This window comes from Kryptolebias marmoratus, linkage group LG4 (assembly GCF_001649575.2).
Source record: "Kryptolebias marmoratus isolate JLee-2015 linkage group LG4, ASM164957v2, whole genome shotgun sequence".
NCBI lineage: Eukaryota > Metazoa > Chordata > Actinopteri > Cyprinodontiformes > Rivulidae > Kryptolebias > Kryptolebias marmoratus.
In genome coordinates this window covers 1,825,228-1,841,680 of record NC_051433.1, presented here as the reverse complement: position 1 = coordinate 1,841,680, position 16,453 = coordinate 1,825,228, and the positions used below count along the sequence as shown (strand labels likewise).

The following is a 16,453-nucleotide window of genomic DNA, read 5'->3' as shown; positions in this document are numbered from 1 at the left end:
CAACTGGTTCCAAATATGAAACATTACCAGAGAAACTCAACAACATTATGGGACATTATGTAAACAATAAGAGCAGCAGAAACAAAGTCTCGGGTTAATTTGAGGTTTTAAACACTAAAGAACAAAACTGAACAAACGTAGAAGCCATGCAAGCACGTTACTCAATCTGCACCATTCTTTGATTTTAAAATATAACCCGATCAGACAAACACACAAACAGATGGTGGAAATTTGGAAGGAGGTGGAGGCCATGAGAGGATTTCAAAATAAAAGAGCTCTGCTGCTGCTGTATTAAAGTTTGTGTCTGCAGCTCAAAGGGGTGAAAGTCCCAATAAAGTGTCTCTAATTTCAATAAACAGAACCATTTTATGGAAAACAGATCAGTGAGAATAAAGCTGATTTTCATTTTGTTGTCTTGTGGTGCAGGAAATGCTTGAATCCAAACTCTTTAACTAACACATTTGTTTTACTAGATTAGGATTTACTGACAGATTCTGGTGATCTGATGGTGATATCAGGGGGGGGGAGGAGATAAAAACTCAGAATCCATGCAAGGAATGTGATCTACTTCCTGTTTGCTGCTGCCCAGAAAAACGGGTGATCATGTAGTTGTTTGTGTTTGTGAGTGATAATCTATACTGCTGTTTTCCAGGAGTTTATTTGAACCAAAACCATCAAGTTTTCTTTCATCTGACTGGAGTTTAAGTCTTTAAAGACATAAAAAAAATCTAAATTATAAAATGAAATTAGTATAAAACTACAACCAACCAACTGAAAAAAACAAAACTAGAATTCCACTTCAGTTCAGAGTTTCTGCAAGCTTTCTTTTTTCCCCTCCAAGCCAAGTCAGCTCCAACTGGTGCAGGTTGGTGTAAAAACCTTTATGTCCTAAAATCTGTCAGGTGGGGCCTCCACAGACGCTCGAATGGATTAAGATCTGCAGAATTTAAAGGCTACAAATTCATTTCAGAGAATATTATTCTGCAGAAAGAGGCTGCGGCCTTTAAGGAATACGCTTTCTTTGAAGAAGCATCAGCATCAATGTTTAGGTTTGCATGAACGGCAGGACCCACGGCTCCCTAATTAAACCTTGCCCAGAGCATCGCACTGCCCCCAGGTTTCAAAATTCATTAAAATGTTTTAGCACAGACTATATTAAACAAAAACAGAGAAAGAAAACTAACTGCAGGAAGCTCTCCAAAAAAAAAAATCTGCAGTCTGACACACGAGGTGCTAACTGTAAAACATTTAATACTACTTTATATACATGCAGACCAGAAACAGTCCGACAGGGTGAGAGTCCTCAAACTACAGAGGAGTGGGAACATTTACAGCTGCTCTGTTGGACAAAACAAAGACGGGGCGAGGAGGACAACTAAAAGCTTGTCCAAGTCACAAAAGCAGGAACTAATCCAGAAACACAGAGATGATAGACAACGTCCATCAAACATAAACCGTTCGGACAGTAAAGAAGAAAAGAAAGGAGAAGAAGAAAAGGAGCAAAGGTAAAAATCCTGAGTCATGTGACTCAACACGAAATGCTCCCGTTTCTGCAGACTTCAGTTCTAACCTTGATAGACAAAGACAGCCGATTAATAGAGTAATACTGCTGTGTGGGAGTTCAGTTAATCCCTCGTCTCTCTCATCTTCGCCCCCTCTGCAATAACAACACAAGGTTGGCAGCAGAATCGCACCGAGCTAACGGCTTAAGCACCTAACCTTGGCACGCTTGGTAATAGCTGCTGCAGTCCTCAATGGCTGCGCTGACGAGATGACGAGAAAAAAAAGAAAATCTGAATGCCCTCAATGATGGCACAATCACCGTCTTTGTAGCTCAGTCAGAAACAGCCTCCTCGTCTTCACGTTGTTAAAAAAATTAAAATTAACAGAATTTATCTGCCGCTTTCTATTCCACGCTTCAAATCCCACTTCAACCCGTGCGTCTTCAAATATCAACAGATGAACATTTTATTAGAGGAGTTCAGCACAAAGCGGTGTATTTAAGCTTTAGGTTGTCAACACAAAGACCGGAGACTGAACTGGTGTTGGGTGTTCTTCAGAAAAATCTAATCTACAACACCCTGAACAGGATCACATCTGACAAACTACACCAGGATTACAAGGATGAGTTGTGAAGAGAGATAAATGTGTTTAAGCCCTGGAGGAATAAATTTATTTGCATGTATAAACAGCAAAGTGCTGAATAATGTGAAGCACAATTATATAAATACACAGAAGTCCTTGATGTTCACAGTTTTCTGAGACTCACAAGAATTAGACCTTTAAATATTAGACGTTTAAATATTTTTTTACGTCTATATAATTTTAACAAAAACACTGAAATGCTCACGCTGCACCACCAGGTGGTGACAATGTTCACATTAACGACGAGAAAGAATATTCTTAACATTTCTTCCTTTAATACAGTTTACTGTTTCCTCTCAGTTGTTAATCATTCCAACCAGGGGTGGAACGAGAACATGAAGAACAAGATCCCACAGTCCAATCACAGCTTCCCCTGATCAGCTGCAGCTACGTGCTGAGAGGAAGAGTCTCCGTCACGCATTTATTTCAAACAGAACAGACCTAGTGTTCACCTAATCAGTGTGAGCAACGTTTCTTGGTCTATAATCTGTATTATATTTCAACACAGTCAAAGTTTGACAGCAACTAGATGAGGATAAAACCCAGTAAAACTGGTTTAATTTTAATTTTAATTTGGGTGGTCAGGGCACAAACTTACAGTGGATGTGTGCATAAAAGGAGCAGCAGATAATCTCAGTGAACAGAGCCTTAATGATTAAGATTTAAAATTCAGAAATTTAGTTTCTATTCTCACTGCTGCCTAACGTCTTCAGACTGTCTTCTACAGTACATAAAAATTAAACTGGTCGGTTTTGAACGCGGTTCTTTAGGTTTGCTGTGAACATAAAAGCTGCAGTATGTGTTTCTTTGTGTTTAATCCATCACTGTTTGCCCTAAGAACTGTAACAGAGCTCGAACATTTACAACCCAACCTTTAATCTCTCAGTTAAAGCAAAATCCTCTCTGCCTTCTAAATATTTCATTACTCCGTTTTAGACAATCAAGGGTGATTTGCTCATTAGCAGTTTAAAGAAATAACTGACACGGTGTCCTTTTTCTAATCAGAGGTGAACAGAAGTTCCAACTCATCCCATTCAGGATGTGATGTTTACGCCTGGGCCTTGGGCAATCATGCAAGAGACGAGTTCACATGTTTCCCTGTTAGTCTGCGCCCCGGTAATCACCTCAAAGGTGTATTAAACCTCAGTTTCCCCCCTGGGTGATCCACAGTATGTGTCACCTGGCACATTTCACTGCGACCCCCATTTGTTCACACTTCACCGGCTCACGTGCTGATTGGGTTCAACAGTTCATGATGTAACGGAAGAGGACCCATTTGACATCGCAGCCGATCGCGCTGGGAGCTGCTCAGCCAATCAGGTGAACTCTGACGGCGTTTTCTGACCAACACTGAGGAGAATAATACCACGGTGCTCATTACAAAAGGGTGAAACTTGAGTCAAAGTAAATTACCGCGGCAAAGTAGGATTGATTCTCAGCCGGGGCAGATACAATTTACAGGCTGCTATGGCCTCATTTATAGTTCAATTGTCTCAATGAACTAACAGGTGGTCTGTTTCACTTTATGGATGCATCTCCTGACATTACCACCAGCTTGGACAGTTGCTATCCGTGCAGTTTTCTTGGCACATATCAAGCTGCTAAAAAAGAACAGTTGTTCATACATAAAAATGGATTTATGTACAAAGTAATCAAAGGTCCGTGCACAACTAGAAGGCAGAAAACAGTTTTCATTCATGCTTGATTAAGATAAACTAAACTGAAACAACGCACAGGAGTTAGCAGATAGTCCTGGTGGGTCATGACCTTCTGTCAAAATAACAGAATAATGTAAATTTAGATAATAAAACCAGACTGGGGTCCTGCAAGGCTCCAAGGCAGCAGCAGATCTCTGCAGAAATAAATTTACATGTCAAAACACAAAGATCCCCGACTCGTGTTCATTTCTACTATTTCCCTCCAAGCATCCAAGACTTTGCATGCAACAGATTTATTTTAAAACAAGCGACAGACTTCTCTGTTATATGTATATAAAATACTGCAATTATTTACATAATTTAAATAGGAATAGTCCCCAAATCGGGTTATTTCTTTGCATATTTGATATATAACTACATATATTATTTAATATTTAACACAGTCCTGAATAAGAGGACTGTCTGCAAATATTTTCTGTAAAATATTTTAGGTTGTAAAGTAGCATTCTCTTGAACTTTTAAAGGAACATTTTATTACTTTGCTGTTTTGGCTGATGTTGACAAATCTAAAAAATGCAGCAATATAGTGTTGGCTCCATTTCCAGCAACCCTTTATAAATCCCTCAACTATAAATAATCATTTTATTATTGACTTGTTTCCTCTTTAACAGGCATACATAATCAATAAGAAATATTTGTGAAATTAGGATGTTTATTAAAATTTCCTACCAATCACACTTTTGCCCCTTGGCTGCAAAACCAAGATTTTTAAAAAGAAACTTTATCCAAACACACGAAGACTGAAGAGTTCAGTAGCTTCAGTTTACTTCTCCTTTATAGTTTACGTTCAGATTCAATCATACAAATGTACAGATAGCTTATTTTTTTTATCTTAAGGGATCAAAAGGTCTCTAAAATGATTAGATGTTTTCTTTTGTTTTCATACCTTCTAATGAGAAATGATGCTACAGAGAACCCTGTAAGAGAACGAGATGTAAAATGAGTGAAATTTAAACTGAATTAGCTGATTTGACTAAAGGGGCATTCAGTGAATTTTAACATATCTGTAAACATATTTGCTTTTCCACCTGGTTCTTTTTGTCTAAAGTCGTGTTGTTTATGAACAGAAGAAAAAATCTTTGTGCACGCAGTGTAAGATTAAAAAGAAAAAAAAGATAGAACTGTACTGATGCTGTAATGCCCGGATGAGTCTTAAAACTGTTTTTTCCTGTGAAGTCCCCCCCGGAGAGGTCATGAAATGTCGATGTGAGAGGTCTAAGTGCTCCGGCTGCCTCTGCAGACGCCAGAATTCACAACCACTTGGCCTTGGCGGTGACAAGCTCTCACACCAGGGGAATACTGCACACGGACAGGAAGCAGCACCGATACGAGGCGGGAAGCTCACAGAAAACACGTCGGTTACAGAAACATTCTGCTTTAACAGGCTGAACGTTAGATTTATTATGACCCCATGAATAATTAATAAAAATCACTAACTTTAAATGTTAAAATACGAGGACTTTTTGTGTTTCTTTTACTCTTTAATCCCCAGAACGTCTTCAGCTTCTGAGTGAGAACAACTTGTGTTTTTCTGTCTGTTTGTGTAATATCCTTTTAATTTTTACAACCTCTTTTTTGCACTTTCCCCGCTGTTTATTTCACCCGCTTGGAGAGCACAATAAAATTATCAGGGAGAAATCGAGGGTAAAGCCAGAGATATTAAAAACATAATCTCATCCAAATAGAGAGAAGATTGATTCTCCCGGCTCGCTGCGAACTGCAGCTGAACCGAACGGAAAATTAAACTCTGAGTTTGTGAGGATGGGTGCTTTTTGTTTGTGTGTATTTAAGGTAGTATTCGCAGGTTAGTGTTTTCCTGCAAAAACATATTGCTAGAAAATCTCTTAGTCATTTGAGGGAACTAAAAAGGAGCAGTTAAAGTATCTTGACGCTGTGTTTTTGTGAGTACAAAGCAGTATGTTCTGCAGAGGGACGTGTATGTGTGTGACGGTTTGTAGAAGTGTTTGTGTGCGTCTCGGCTCAAATTGAAGCTTTAGTTTTCTTTGTTTGTCGGCAGCTGCAGGGTGCATCCTTTGTGGATTAGCATGGCTGAGCATGTTTAACAGGATTACTAATCCAAACTATGCTCCCACAACACTCTACCTGATCTGAAACGTGTCCTTCGCTCTGTGTTTATTAATATTTCTGAACGTGTGTGTGACCACGTGAACCAAACTACCAGCCGCATCGTTATCTACCAAACAAAGATGTCTGATTTTGTTGTATTATAACTAGTAAACAGCACTGATAGTTGTTGTTTAATCAGTTATCTCAGACTCACACAGACACCAGTTTCATTATGTGGAGGTCAGCAGAACACAGAACAGAACTTAAAGTGGGTTCAGAAAGTATTCAGACCCCTCTTCACTTCTGCAGGTTTATGGTGCAGTCTGCTGCTACAATTGGTTCATTTCATCTGGTTCTCATAAATCTACACTCTTTACATCCTAATGGCAAAGGAAAAACAAAATTAAAAAAGTAAATTGATTTTTTGCAACAACATTTGTACTTTAGCTCAGGTTCCTCCCATTTCTCTTGATCTCTGCTGAGATTTGTCTACATCTCGACTAAATCTCCCTCTGGTAAATTAAATTAATTTGATATAAACTGGAGAGGCATGGACTGGTCTACAGAAGGCCACCGGTGGCAGCATCATCCTGTGGGGATGTTTTTAGCAGCACAGACTGAGAGACTGGTCAAGGTTGAAGAAAAGCTGAACCACCATCAAAATGACCCAAAACACACAAAGAAGACAACACAGATGGGGGTTCAGGTGAAATCTGACAGAACCTTGACCAGAACCCTGACTGAACATCTCTGGAAAAAAACTAAAAATAGTTCAAATGGTCGTCACCTAACTGGACTGAGCCGGGGAGGAAAACACTCCGATCCAAATGTGCCAGGCTGGTCGCCTCAAATCCAAAAGGATTCAATATTTTTAATAAATTTATCGATAAGTATACAATTCTGTTTTCACTGTCATTCTGAGTTACTTCGTGTAGATCACACGTGTCAAATCCAAGGCCCGCGGGCCAGATCTGGCCCTCTGTAACATTTCATCCGGCCCTCTAGTCTTGATTCTTATTTTGCTTAAAAAAACTGAGCCTAATTAGTGACGTTTTCTCTTGAAGCCAACAATATATAGTTTTAATTTCTGTATGATCAGGTTTTTGTCTGTTTTAATGTTAAAAACTTCATTTAAAAGCTGAGTGAGGCGTAAGAAATGACTGCTAATGATGAGCTTTTTGAAGTTTGATCTATTTGTCTGAGTTCATTAAAGTCTGTTTGCTCTAAATTCTGTATAATCTGTAACTGGGAAAAGGTCATTGATATTTCTATATGGATGATTTGACACAATACATCTAAAACCAAGGTTAATTTATGTAATTTATAATAAATATTGATCGTGATTGGCCCTTGGCTCGGACCAAATATTTAATTTGCATCACTGGGTTTGACACCCATGGTGCAGATGAATGGCTGAAAGGGAGTTTAAACTGTAAATTGTATTATATTATCACGCTGCAGCAAAACAAATTACAAAAACTTTGAATACGGCAGCCACAGGAAAGGTTTCATTACCTGGTTTCTACAGCAAAGTTCAGAGTTAAAATATATGTGTGTTTATGAGTGCATTTGGATAAAGCTGTACTCTTAAACTGGTTGTGTCAACCATTCAAAAAACAGCAACAAGGAATTTATTGACTCAAAAATGATGAGTTTTTCTATCTTCGTTGTGTGCAGTGTACTCTGTATTTATTAGCATACATTCACTTCAATGGTTTTTAATATAAAAACTAAAATTAAAAGTACAGTCTGCCCTTACTACACAGACAAAATGATTGCATGTGTGTCTTTCAGGGTTTGATGGCCATGAATTTTATGCTCCAGTCATGTTTTCTCTCTACAAACCAGCATCGACAGCTACACATCAGTTTCTTTATCCCCGCTGTAACCATTTTCTGAAAACAGCTCCATAATGCAACACAAAACGACGTATGAAAACCAAATCAATTACCAGCTCACACAGACAGACACGGTGTTCAAAAAGAGCTTTAATTCCTTTCTGAAGGGACTTTGTTTTTAACAAGGTAGCAACCAAGGCCCGGCACGAACTGAATGTTAAAGCACAGCTGCAGTAAAAGGGGAGGCCGTGAGATTTTAAAAAGCAACCTGCGCAGACCAAAAGGTGACAGACACACAACTAATACTCCCAGAGCTACTCATGATAATTCGATATAAGACTATTCATTCTGAGACTTGTCGATCTTAAACTAAAACACCTCACATGTTGGTTAGGTAAGTAAACAACCCTGAACAGTTGGGTCTGTGAAACAAGTTACTTTAATATTTCTCCACATGTAAACACTGAAGATACATCAACATCCTCAAAGCTTCAGTCGACATCAGTCTGTTACAACTCCACAACTTTTTGGATGAGATTAGACTCGAAGTTTCCAAAGTGACAGAAAACAAATTCAATTTTATGCTAAGATTTCCATACTGACGAGCTTTACAACTAATATTAGATTAACTAAATGGATTCACTTCTCTTCGAAACTGGGGGAAAAGAAGAGTCAATAAGTTACACACCCATATGATAACACAAACAGATATTTCCACCAGCTAATCATCACTTTGGTGCATCTGGTCTGGTTTCTGAGGATGTGGCTAAAACACAAATGTTCTGACCAATCAACAGGTAGATTTAGAATTTAACAAAAAGCTAAGATGGCTCCTGTTCTCTGTTATTTGATGGTCACAGAGAATATGTCTGGTTCAGGCTAACATCTACTGTATGCCCAAACAGAAAGACCAAAGATCTGCTTCAGCACAGACATGTTTGTCCAACTTTAACCAAAATATGGATCCAATACGAGCTTTTAGACACCAGGGGGACCTTGGTCTTCGTTCGCCTCTTCAACTCATGCGAGGAAACTGAAAACTTCTGCAAATGTTTCCAGACATTTTGCAGATTTCCTTACAAAAAACGTTCAGAAACTTGTCTCCAGCAGGTGAGATACTGGCTCCATGCTGAGGCTAACAGTTTGATAACATTTAGAGTCTAATGTGCTGAAGAGGAGAGGAAGACAACCAGGTGGACATAAATCTCTCATTAGTTAAGTTCCTATTTTGATTATATAATAAATATTGTTACAGACTGGTTTATGAATGAAAGCTGGTGCTAGACCCTGGATTTCATCCATCCATATATTAATTTTATGTTATTCTGTGTTAATCCATCTCTTTAATTTATCTCCTTTGTTTTAATCCGCTCCTCTTTCTGTTTTCTTTTATTTGCACACGCTGCTGAGAATGCCACCACCATGCTTTTAAGACTTACACGGGGACGTCTGTTCGGTGGAGCAGATGGATGCTTCTCCACAGTCTGTCAGCTGCAGAGTGAAGCAAATACGATTGTCTGTATACACACAGCGCCAAAGAAGAAAGAACAACTAAAATAATTCATGTGTGAGAGTCAATCTGTGTTGATTTGTTTTTCTTTTCTTGAACTTTCATATCTGTTTCTCTCAGTATGTCCCAGTTGCCCTCCTCTTTTAAACTTCCTGCATTTTCTTCTTAAAAATATCCTGTCTGCGTCTTTGTTTTGTCTTTTTCTTCACTTCTTTTCTGTGTCAACTCTAAACTCAGCTGAATGTTGCATGCCGACTGCGAAGCTGCTTAAAAAGCATTTTATTCGTTGTTTGTTGGTGTTGTGCCCTTAAAATGTCACGTCATTCCCAGATATTCACAAAAAAACAACACTTTTACGGTTTCTTTTCTCCCTTCTTCCTACAGCCTGACTCAATCTGTTGCAAATTTAGAGGGCAAACTGACTCCGTGAACGGCAAACAGGTTGTCACTATTAGTAAAAAGGAAAGTCTGAGCCAGTGCAAGGCAAAACAAATACAATTCAGACATGATTTATTCAGCAATTCACCTTTACAGTGCAGTCACACACTCTCACACTGAGAGCAACGTGTTGCATCAGTGTTGCTCAGTTCCAACGTGACTCCGTACATCTCCAATTATAAACCACTTCACCACTAATGGGAATGGGTATTAAAGCTGACATATATCACCAATAACTCAACGACAGCTGGTGAGTTAGATGCTCTCGTGTGTTTGAGCTTTACGTACGAACGCAACTAAAGCAGAAGTCCCACTTTATATTACTTATTTTTTCCACAACCAGGAGGCGTGTTTAAGTGACGGATCTATTTAAGAAACGTATAAACACAACATGTGGATGTTTTTATTCTCTTTATTCCATTTTAGTTTTGTGGATATTCATGGAGTATCAAGAGCAAGTAGTGTGCAAACATCTCAATAAAACCCTGACTGTTTAATTATTATTTTTTATGTCAAACAGTGAGGAGGCGCTCAGATTTGTTGTTACAGATCTGGTTGGGTCGGCTCTGACACCTCTCTTCATTATTGTGTTCCCCAAAACATTTTTAGGAGGGATACCAACAAACCACGCTGCTGGCAGATACAAACACAGCCACGCCACACACACGGATGTCAGGGAGCAACAAACGACATCATAACACGATTATATACATGTGCAACAATTCAGGACTTAGGGAGCTCCATGTCAGAGCGAAGAGTGAAGATTTTAACCCCTAAGAAGCCACGGTGAGCGGACGGCCATCAGCTGTTCTCTGCACAGCGTCACTGTGAACGTATCATGGTGTCCTCTGATTGACCACAGCGGTCGAAAAACAATCAGAACAAATGTGAAACTCATCCATACGACATCCTGCAGTCCACTTTGATTACCAAAATCCAGACAAAACGGACATTTATCTTCAGAAGGACTTTATTCTCAGAATATTCTCATCTTTGTCTGTTTAATTATCTTTAATTTTTCATTCAGCTTCAGTATTTGCACCTGAACATTTACAGATAATTATTGATTTATTAAAAAAATAAAATACCTCCTGAACTCCAGGATACAACCAGTAATATAGCAGCACATGACAACTTAGCAAAAAATCAAATTTTAATTGGATTTTTAGGATCTTTCTTACCCACAGCCTGGTGCAAAGACAATTTGTCCCCATTTTGTTAGTTAAATGTTTGAAAAGCACTCAAATTAACACAATAAGACAGATGATGTGTAAATAAATTCTCAAAAAGATGAACTGCTTTAAAACAAGGTCTGGCTGCTTGGAAGCCCAACATGTAAAAGTTAAAGATTTATGAACAATATTTTAATACACAGCATATAAGTGATCCACTGAGCTCAAATAATAATAATAATTACTACAGTAAAATCAGGTTCCAACCTTCCAACAGATGTTTTGTCTTTAGTCTGTATATAATAGTTGAATTCAGTGTTTGACTGCAGGATTCTTTCTGCTTGCTCTGCAACGTGTATTTTCCCAGGACAATAAGTGTTATTGTGTTCATGTGACAAAGAAAAGTGACAGTTGTTTACAGCTCATATTGTTGCTGCTTGATTCCCTGTTTTGTCTGCATTGTTCGTGTCAACATTTTGATTCTTCTATTGTTGGACGAAATCCGCTTTCCCAGAAATGAACAGCAAAAAATATACTGAGAAGGATTGGTTTTATAAGTGTTGAGATCCTTTATTGAACGATTGGATTTTAAATAATTCTGCTGTTTGCTGTTATATTTCTATGTTTTCTAAATGTCATGAAAGCTAGATATCTGAACAAATTGCACTAATGTTTAATATTGTGATTATATCACTTTCAACAGAACCATTTCTCCTTTTCTGTCATCAGCATCAGTGAGAGTCTGTTAGATCGATTAAATGTTTTATTAGAAGAGTATTAAAGTCCTGTATTTGTCATTTAATGCAGTCGTTGATGTTGAGCTCACTGATACGACTATGACAATAAAATTACGATATATTCTGCAGCTCTAATAATAAATATTTATAGTTTTGTGTATAAATGTTTGTTTTATTTTTAAGTTTTTATGCAGAAAAAATCAAGATGAAAGCTGCAGCAAATTAAAGACTAAAAGGTTCAGAGGAAAGACTGAAGGATGCCAAAAAGCTGCTGTTTGTACTTTATATTAGATTTTATGTCATTAATTTCTTTATTATACAACTGATTTATTAGATAAATTTGAAGGAATAAAGAATAAATGTGGTTTTGTGGTTCCGGTTATTGACCGTGTTTCGTAGTTTGCATGCAGGACAGAGGAGGTCCAACCACAGTCAGCAACACTCAAAGCAGAGCAGACATGCAAACAAATGAAGATGATGATGGTCAAAAAGACAACAACCAAAGAGCCAAAAAAAAAAAAAGAAACGGAGAATAAAGATGGAGGAAGGGGGGAGGTGAAGGGGAGGAAACAACCAAAATGAAACCGTGTCTTGCGTCATGTTTATGGTTGTTTTGTGACAACATGGGGAAGAAGATATTCTGCCTATAAAGCAATAATCACCTTCGCTTGGGATGACTAGAATGTACGGCGTTGTTATTTGTCCCCTACCTATTACCACTAAGGCCAAGGGCCGCACGTCCCCGCCGGAAAGCATGAGAGAGAGAGGGAAGAGAGAAAACAAACAACAACAAAAAAAGAAGAAGGAAAAAAGAAAAAAGTCTAAGAAAAAAAGATAATATCGGTTTATTTATCCATTTCATTAAACCTCCCTGCTTTAAACGGAACAGTGAAATCAGCAGCCCTGCGCTCCAAATGCTAACTGTAAATGAACAGCTGGACAGATGTGTTGGATATGTTCACTAGCAGAGAATGGGCAGTGAATGCAGTGTGGGGGTTAGCCTGTTTGACGGGTTAATACAAACTAAAGGGAGCAGAAAATGGAAGAAAAAATAAAGAAAAAAAGTGATGGTCAAAGAAATAAAGTACAGACTTTGTGGCAAAGAAACAATCTCTTGTCTGTGTTCTGCTGTCGGACAAAGACTGCAGGGAATTAAGTTTATAAATATTTATTTACTCAGAAATTTCATGGAGAAATAACTGAGGCCAACAGGATCAGTTTTATTACAGAGCAAAATGTGAATTTCACATGTTTAGATATTCAAGTTTTACTTGAGTTTTCCTGGTTTTAGTTTCTAACGGACATTATTTGTGTCTCTGCAGACACTCAGGATTTATTTACTCGAATTTAAAATAAAAACTCCCCGTAGAAACACACAGAAATGTCTCTTTTTGGAATCTGATTCAGCAAAACTAGCTGCATTTCTCTCTTTTTATGCCTCGTTTGGCTGCTGTTTTAAAACTAACGGCTACCATTCTGCAATTTTTAGCTTTTAGCTACAGTTTTGCTAATTTAAGCTGCTGTTCTGCTGCTTTAAGTCCAGCGTTTTGTTAATGTAACCAGATTTTAGCGTGCGATCAGTTTATTTTAGCTCTAACAGGTCAGTTGTAGCTTTTTCAGCAAAATTCAGCTCTCAACGCTCGTACTGCATTTTTTATTTTTCATACAGAAAATGCAATTTCTCCAGTTTACAGCTGAAATAAATGAAACAATACGTGAAGTATGCACCACTGTCTGCACACAGAGCATTAACATGTTCATTTGATCGTTTGGTCTCGTCCTGCTGTCACATTTAGCATCAAATAAAACATTTTATTTTTCAGATGAGTGTCTCTGTGTCTGTAACTGCATACTGACTGACCTAAACTGTAAGATTTTAGCTTCTGTTTAAACCTAAAGGTTGATTTTGACTTTCTCGAATCTGAAAAGTTTGCAGAGGAAAATTCAGTCTTTAGTTTTTAACCAAAGAAACAGTTTTAATGTTACCAGCGCAGTAAGTCTATAATGATTTTGTGTTCGTATTATTAAAACCTGACACGCAGCATTAAATGAAGGTTTTGCTGCTTTAATAAAAACCTGAACTCTTTTCTCCTGGGACGCTTTATTATTGAATATTTTCAGTAATAACTAACTTCAGAAACACTCCAAGCTTCTTAAATATACAGTGTGTCTACTTTCATTCAGGCCACTCCAATAAACCTCAGGACATAAAATGTTTAATAAAAAAACTGAAATAAACTCTCACTTCCTCCTTATTCAGCATCATAACTGCAGAAAGCAAACAGGAAGCAGGTGGATTTTAAAGAATCAAACTGATGATCAGTTAAAGTGATTTTTATTTTTATTTTTAAGGCCCAGAGACCAACAACGGTGCACAGAGTGTCCCTGGACTACAGAGGGACAACTATGAACTGGACCTTTTCCTCAGAAGGACACTGAAGTCTCTATGAGTGGCAACTCCAGAGCCTGAATAGATGCATGAAGGTTTCTGTCCTTTATGATACAAAATGCTTTAAAACTGCAGCTATTTGGATTCAAAAGCTTTTTGCAGATAAACTGTCAAATCTACACCCTGTAGTTTTTCAGTTTTAGTGTTAACCATCAATAGAAATCATCTTTTTCCTGTTTTATTTTTTTCTAATATCACTGTCCTGCAGGCTTTAATTTGGATAAAAAACATGGTTCTTTGGTTTTGTCCAGTGTTCCTTTGTTTCTGGCAGAAATTCACATTAGTATTTTTATTTCAACTACAATAAATCTGCTAAATTCACTGATTGGAGCAAAGTGAGGTGACCTTTTCCTCTACAATTCATTGCAGTAATAAGCTGAGATCAAGCGTTGCCTCAAAAAACTTTGTAAAAGTGCATTTAAATTAAATTAAATTTAATGCTGGTTTTGGTAGATTTCCCAAATTACGAAAAACTTGAAAAGCCACAAAGTAAAAAAAAAAAGTAAAATAAAAAAAGCATGTCTTGTCTCAAGCACGCATACATGCAGCCAATCAGAGCGCTGTGTTTACACACCCAAATTACTTAGCACTCAGGGAAAAAACCTCGGTGTAAGAGATGGAGTAAGAAAAAAAAACGATATAAAAGAGAGAAATGTGCACAAATGAGCAATAAAGGCTTGATGTAGTGTAGATGAGACTGAAAGAGAGTGGAGATGTGGAAAAAATCAAATCAATGCCTGATGCAGATGAAAAATTGGATAGAAAAAAGAAAGAAGGTGAGAAAAATCAATAGTGAGCCTGAAAAGCTTTCAAAGCACATTGACTTGCACACAAATGGGAGCATTTGCAAAAGATGAGCAGCAAAAAAAAAAATCTGGAGACGTGGAGAAGGCGAGACAGAACAGGGAGGTTCTGGAAGTAAAACTTCAGCATCCATCCTTTTTGGGTGTAATGATGGTTGGACAGTAAACGGTGACTTTAAACCTCGATAAGCAGCATGGATGTGGAGCGAGAAGAGAGGAGGAAATGGACGGCGTGGAGAGAGAAGGCGATGAACGATAAGGCAAGCAGGGTTACATGGATGTGATGCTTGACCTTTTTCATCTCATCACAGTAATCTACAGGGTCACCATGTTCTACAGATAAACTTCACTGAGGAGGTTAAACAATAATCAGGATAATAAAGACTAAGAAAGAAGAAGAGTGTCAGTGGAAGGGTGCTCATACCTTTGTGGGCCAGGCGGACGCAGTTGATTTTAGTTTCCTGAAAAAGACAAAAATAAACAGATTGCTGAGATCAGCAAACGTTTCAGTGTTGACTGACTCTTAGAACTGCACAAACATTAGTTATTTATCCACCTATAACAACTGGTTTATCTAACTAACAGTTAATGGTGAATATGTTTCTGTCGAGGTTCTTCACGACCCACCTGCTTCGTGTTTTAGGACCCACAGTGGGGTCCCGAGCCCAACTTTGGAAACCACTGGGTTCGATCAGTTTTCAAATCCTAGTTTTCAGCCAAAAATGTTTTCCTAAAATGGTATTTTATACTGTGATCAACACAGTTTTATTATTATTACTACAACAATAAAACAGTTTCAACTTTACACACATGATGAAACAGTAATAATCACCAGGAGGTCATGATACTTCGTCACCAGTACCTGACCGTACTGAGTATTATTCCAATCTATACGCTGCATGGAGATGTTTTAATTTAAAAGCATTCTGTGAATTAAACCCCTCAGGTTTATTCAGATTGAATGTAAAGTGGAAATCTATGAAACACTACTTCTAGCAGCTGGTGGCAGCCGGACGAATTAGAGCTCAAGGCTTCGATCATTCGCCGCTCAAAGTGGCGTGTTCTTTTGTTCATACGTGCTCTTTTCATTCCTGTCTCTTCATCGTTTCTTCCCCCTCCTGATGTGCTGTCAGCCCGAGGAGAGACTGGCCTTTGTCACATGTTGGCCCATTTGTCTTCATCAGAGGAAATAACCACAGCAGCGGCTGCCATCACGTCACCTCTGCATTAAAACTAAACCCCTCCCACATTTATGTTCTCCTAAACCAATCCTTAATAGATCATATTAAATATTCTGCAACTGTTAAAAGCTAGGCAAAAACAGTCTTGTTTTAGAAGAAATATTGATCTGCTCTGAGTGCTGAGTTTTAATTTTCTTAAGGGTTTCTCTAAGAAACAAATAGGCTAAAGATAAATCTACAGATAAACAGGTCATTTGAAGCAGAAATCACCAGAAAGTACAATTAAAACAGGAAAATGTGTTGAACCACAGCAACTTAAAGCATGACAGCATTTATTGTATCCCTGTGTTCAAAGAGCAAAGAAGGAAAACGCCAGTGAATGATGGATGTTAAAT

General features: G+C 38.0%; 1 protein-coding gene across 12 annotated transcripts in view; it reads right to left on the bottom strand.

The window, feature by feature from the left end:
* The window catches only part of ptprt (protein tyrosine phosphatase receptor type T), a 302,555-nt gene that overhangs the window by 92,695 nt on the left and 193,407 nt on the right, over window positions 1-16,453 (bottom strand). For 6 of the 12 annotated variants that reach the window (XM_017429237.3, XM_017429238.3, XM_017429240.3 and 3 more), the window contains exons 15-16: window positions 15,302-15,338; window positions 12,288-12,344 (exon numbers count right to left, since the gene is read on the bottom strand). In XM_017429237.3, coding sequence (XP_017284726.1) covers window positions 12,288-12,344; window positions 15,302-15,338 — 94 coding nt within the window. The remainder of the gene's footprint in view (window positions 1-12,287; window positions 12,345-15,301; window positions 15,339-16,453) is intronic. The other 6 variants (XM_017429243.3, XM_017429244.3, XM_017429245.3 and 3 more) reach the window with 2 other exon arrangements.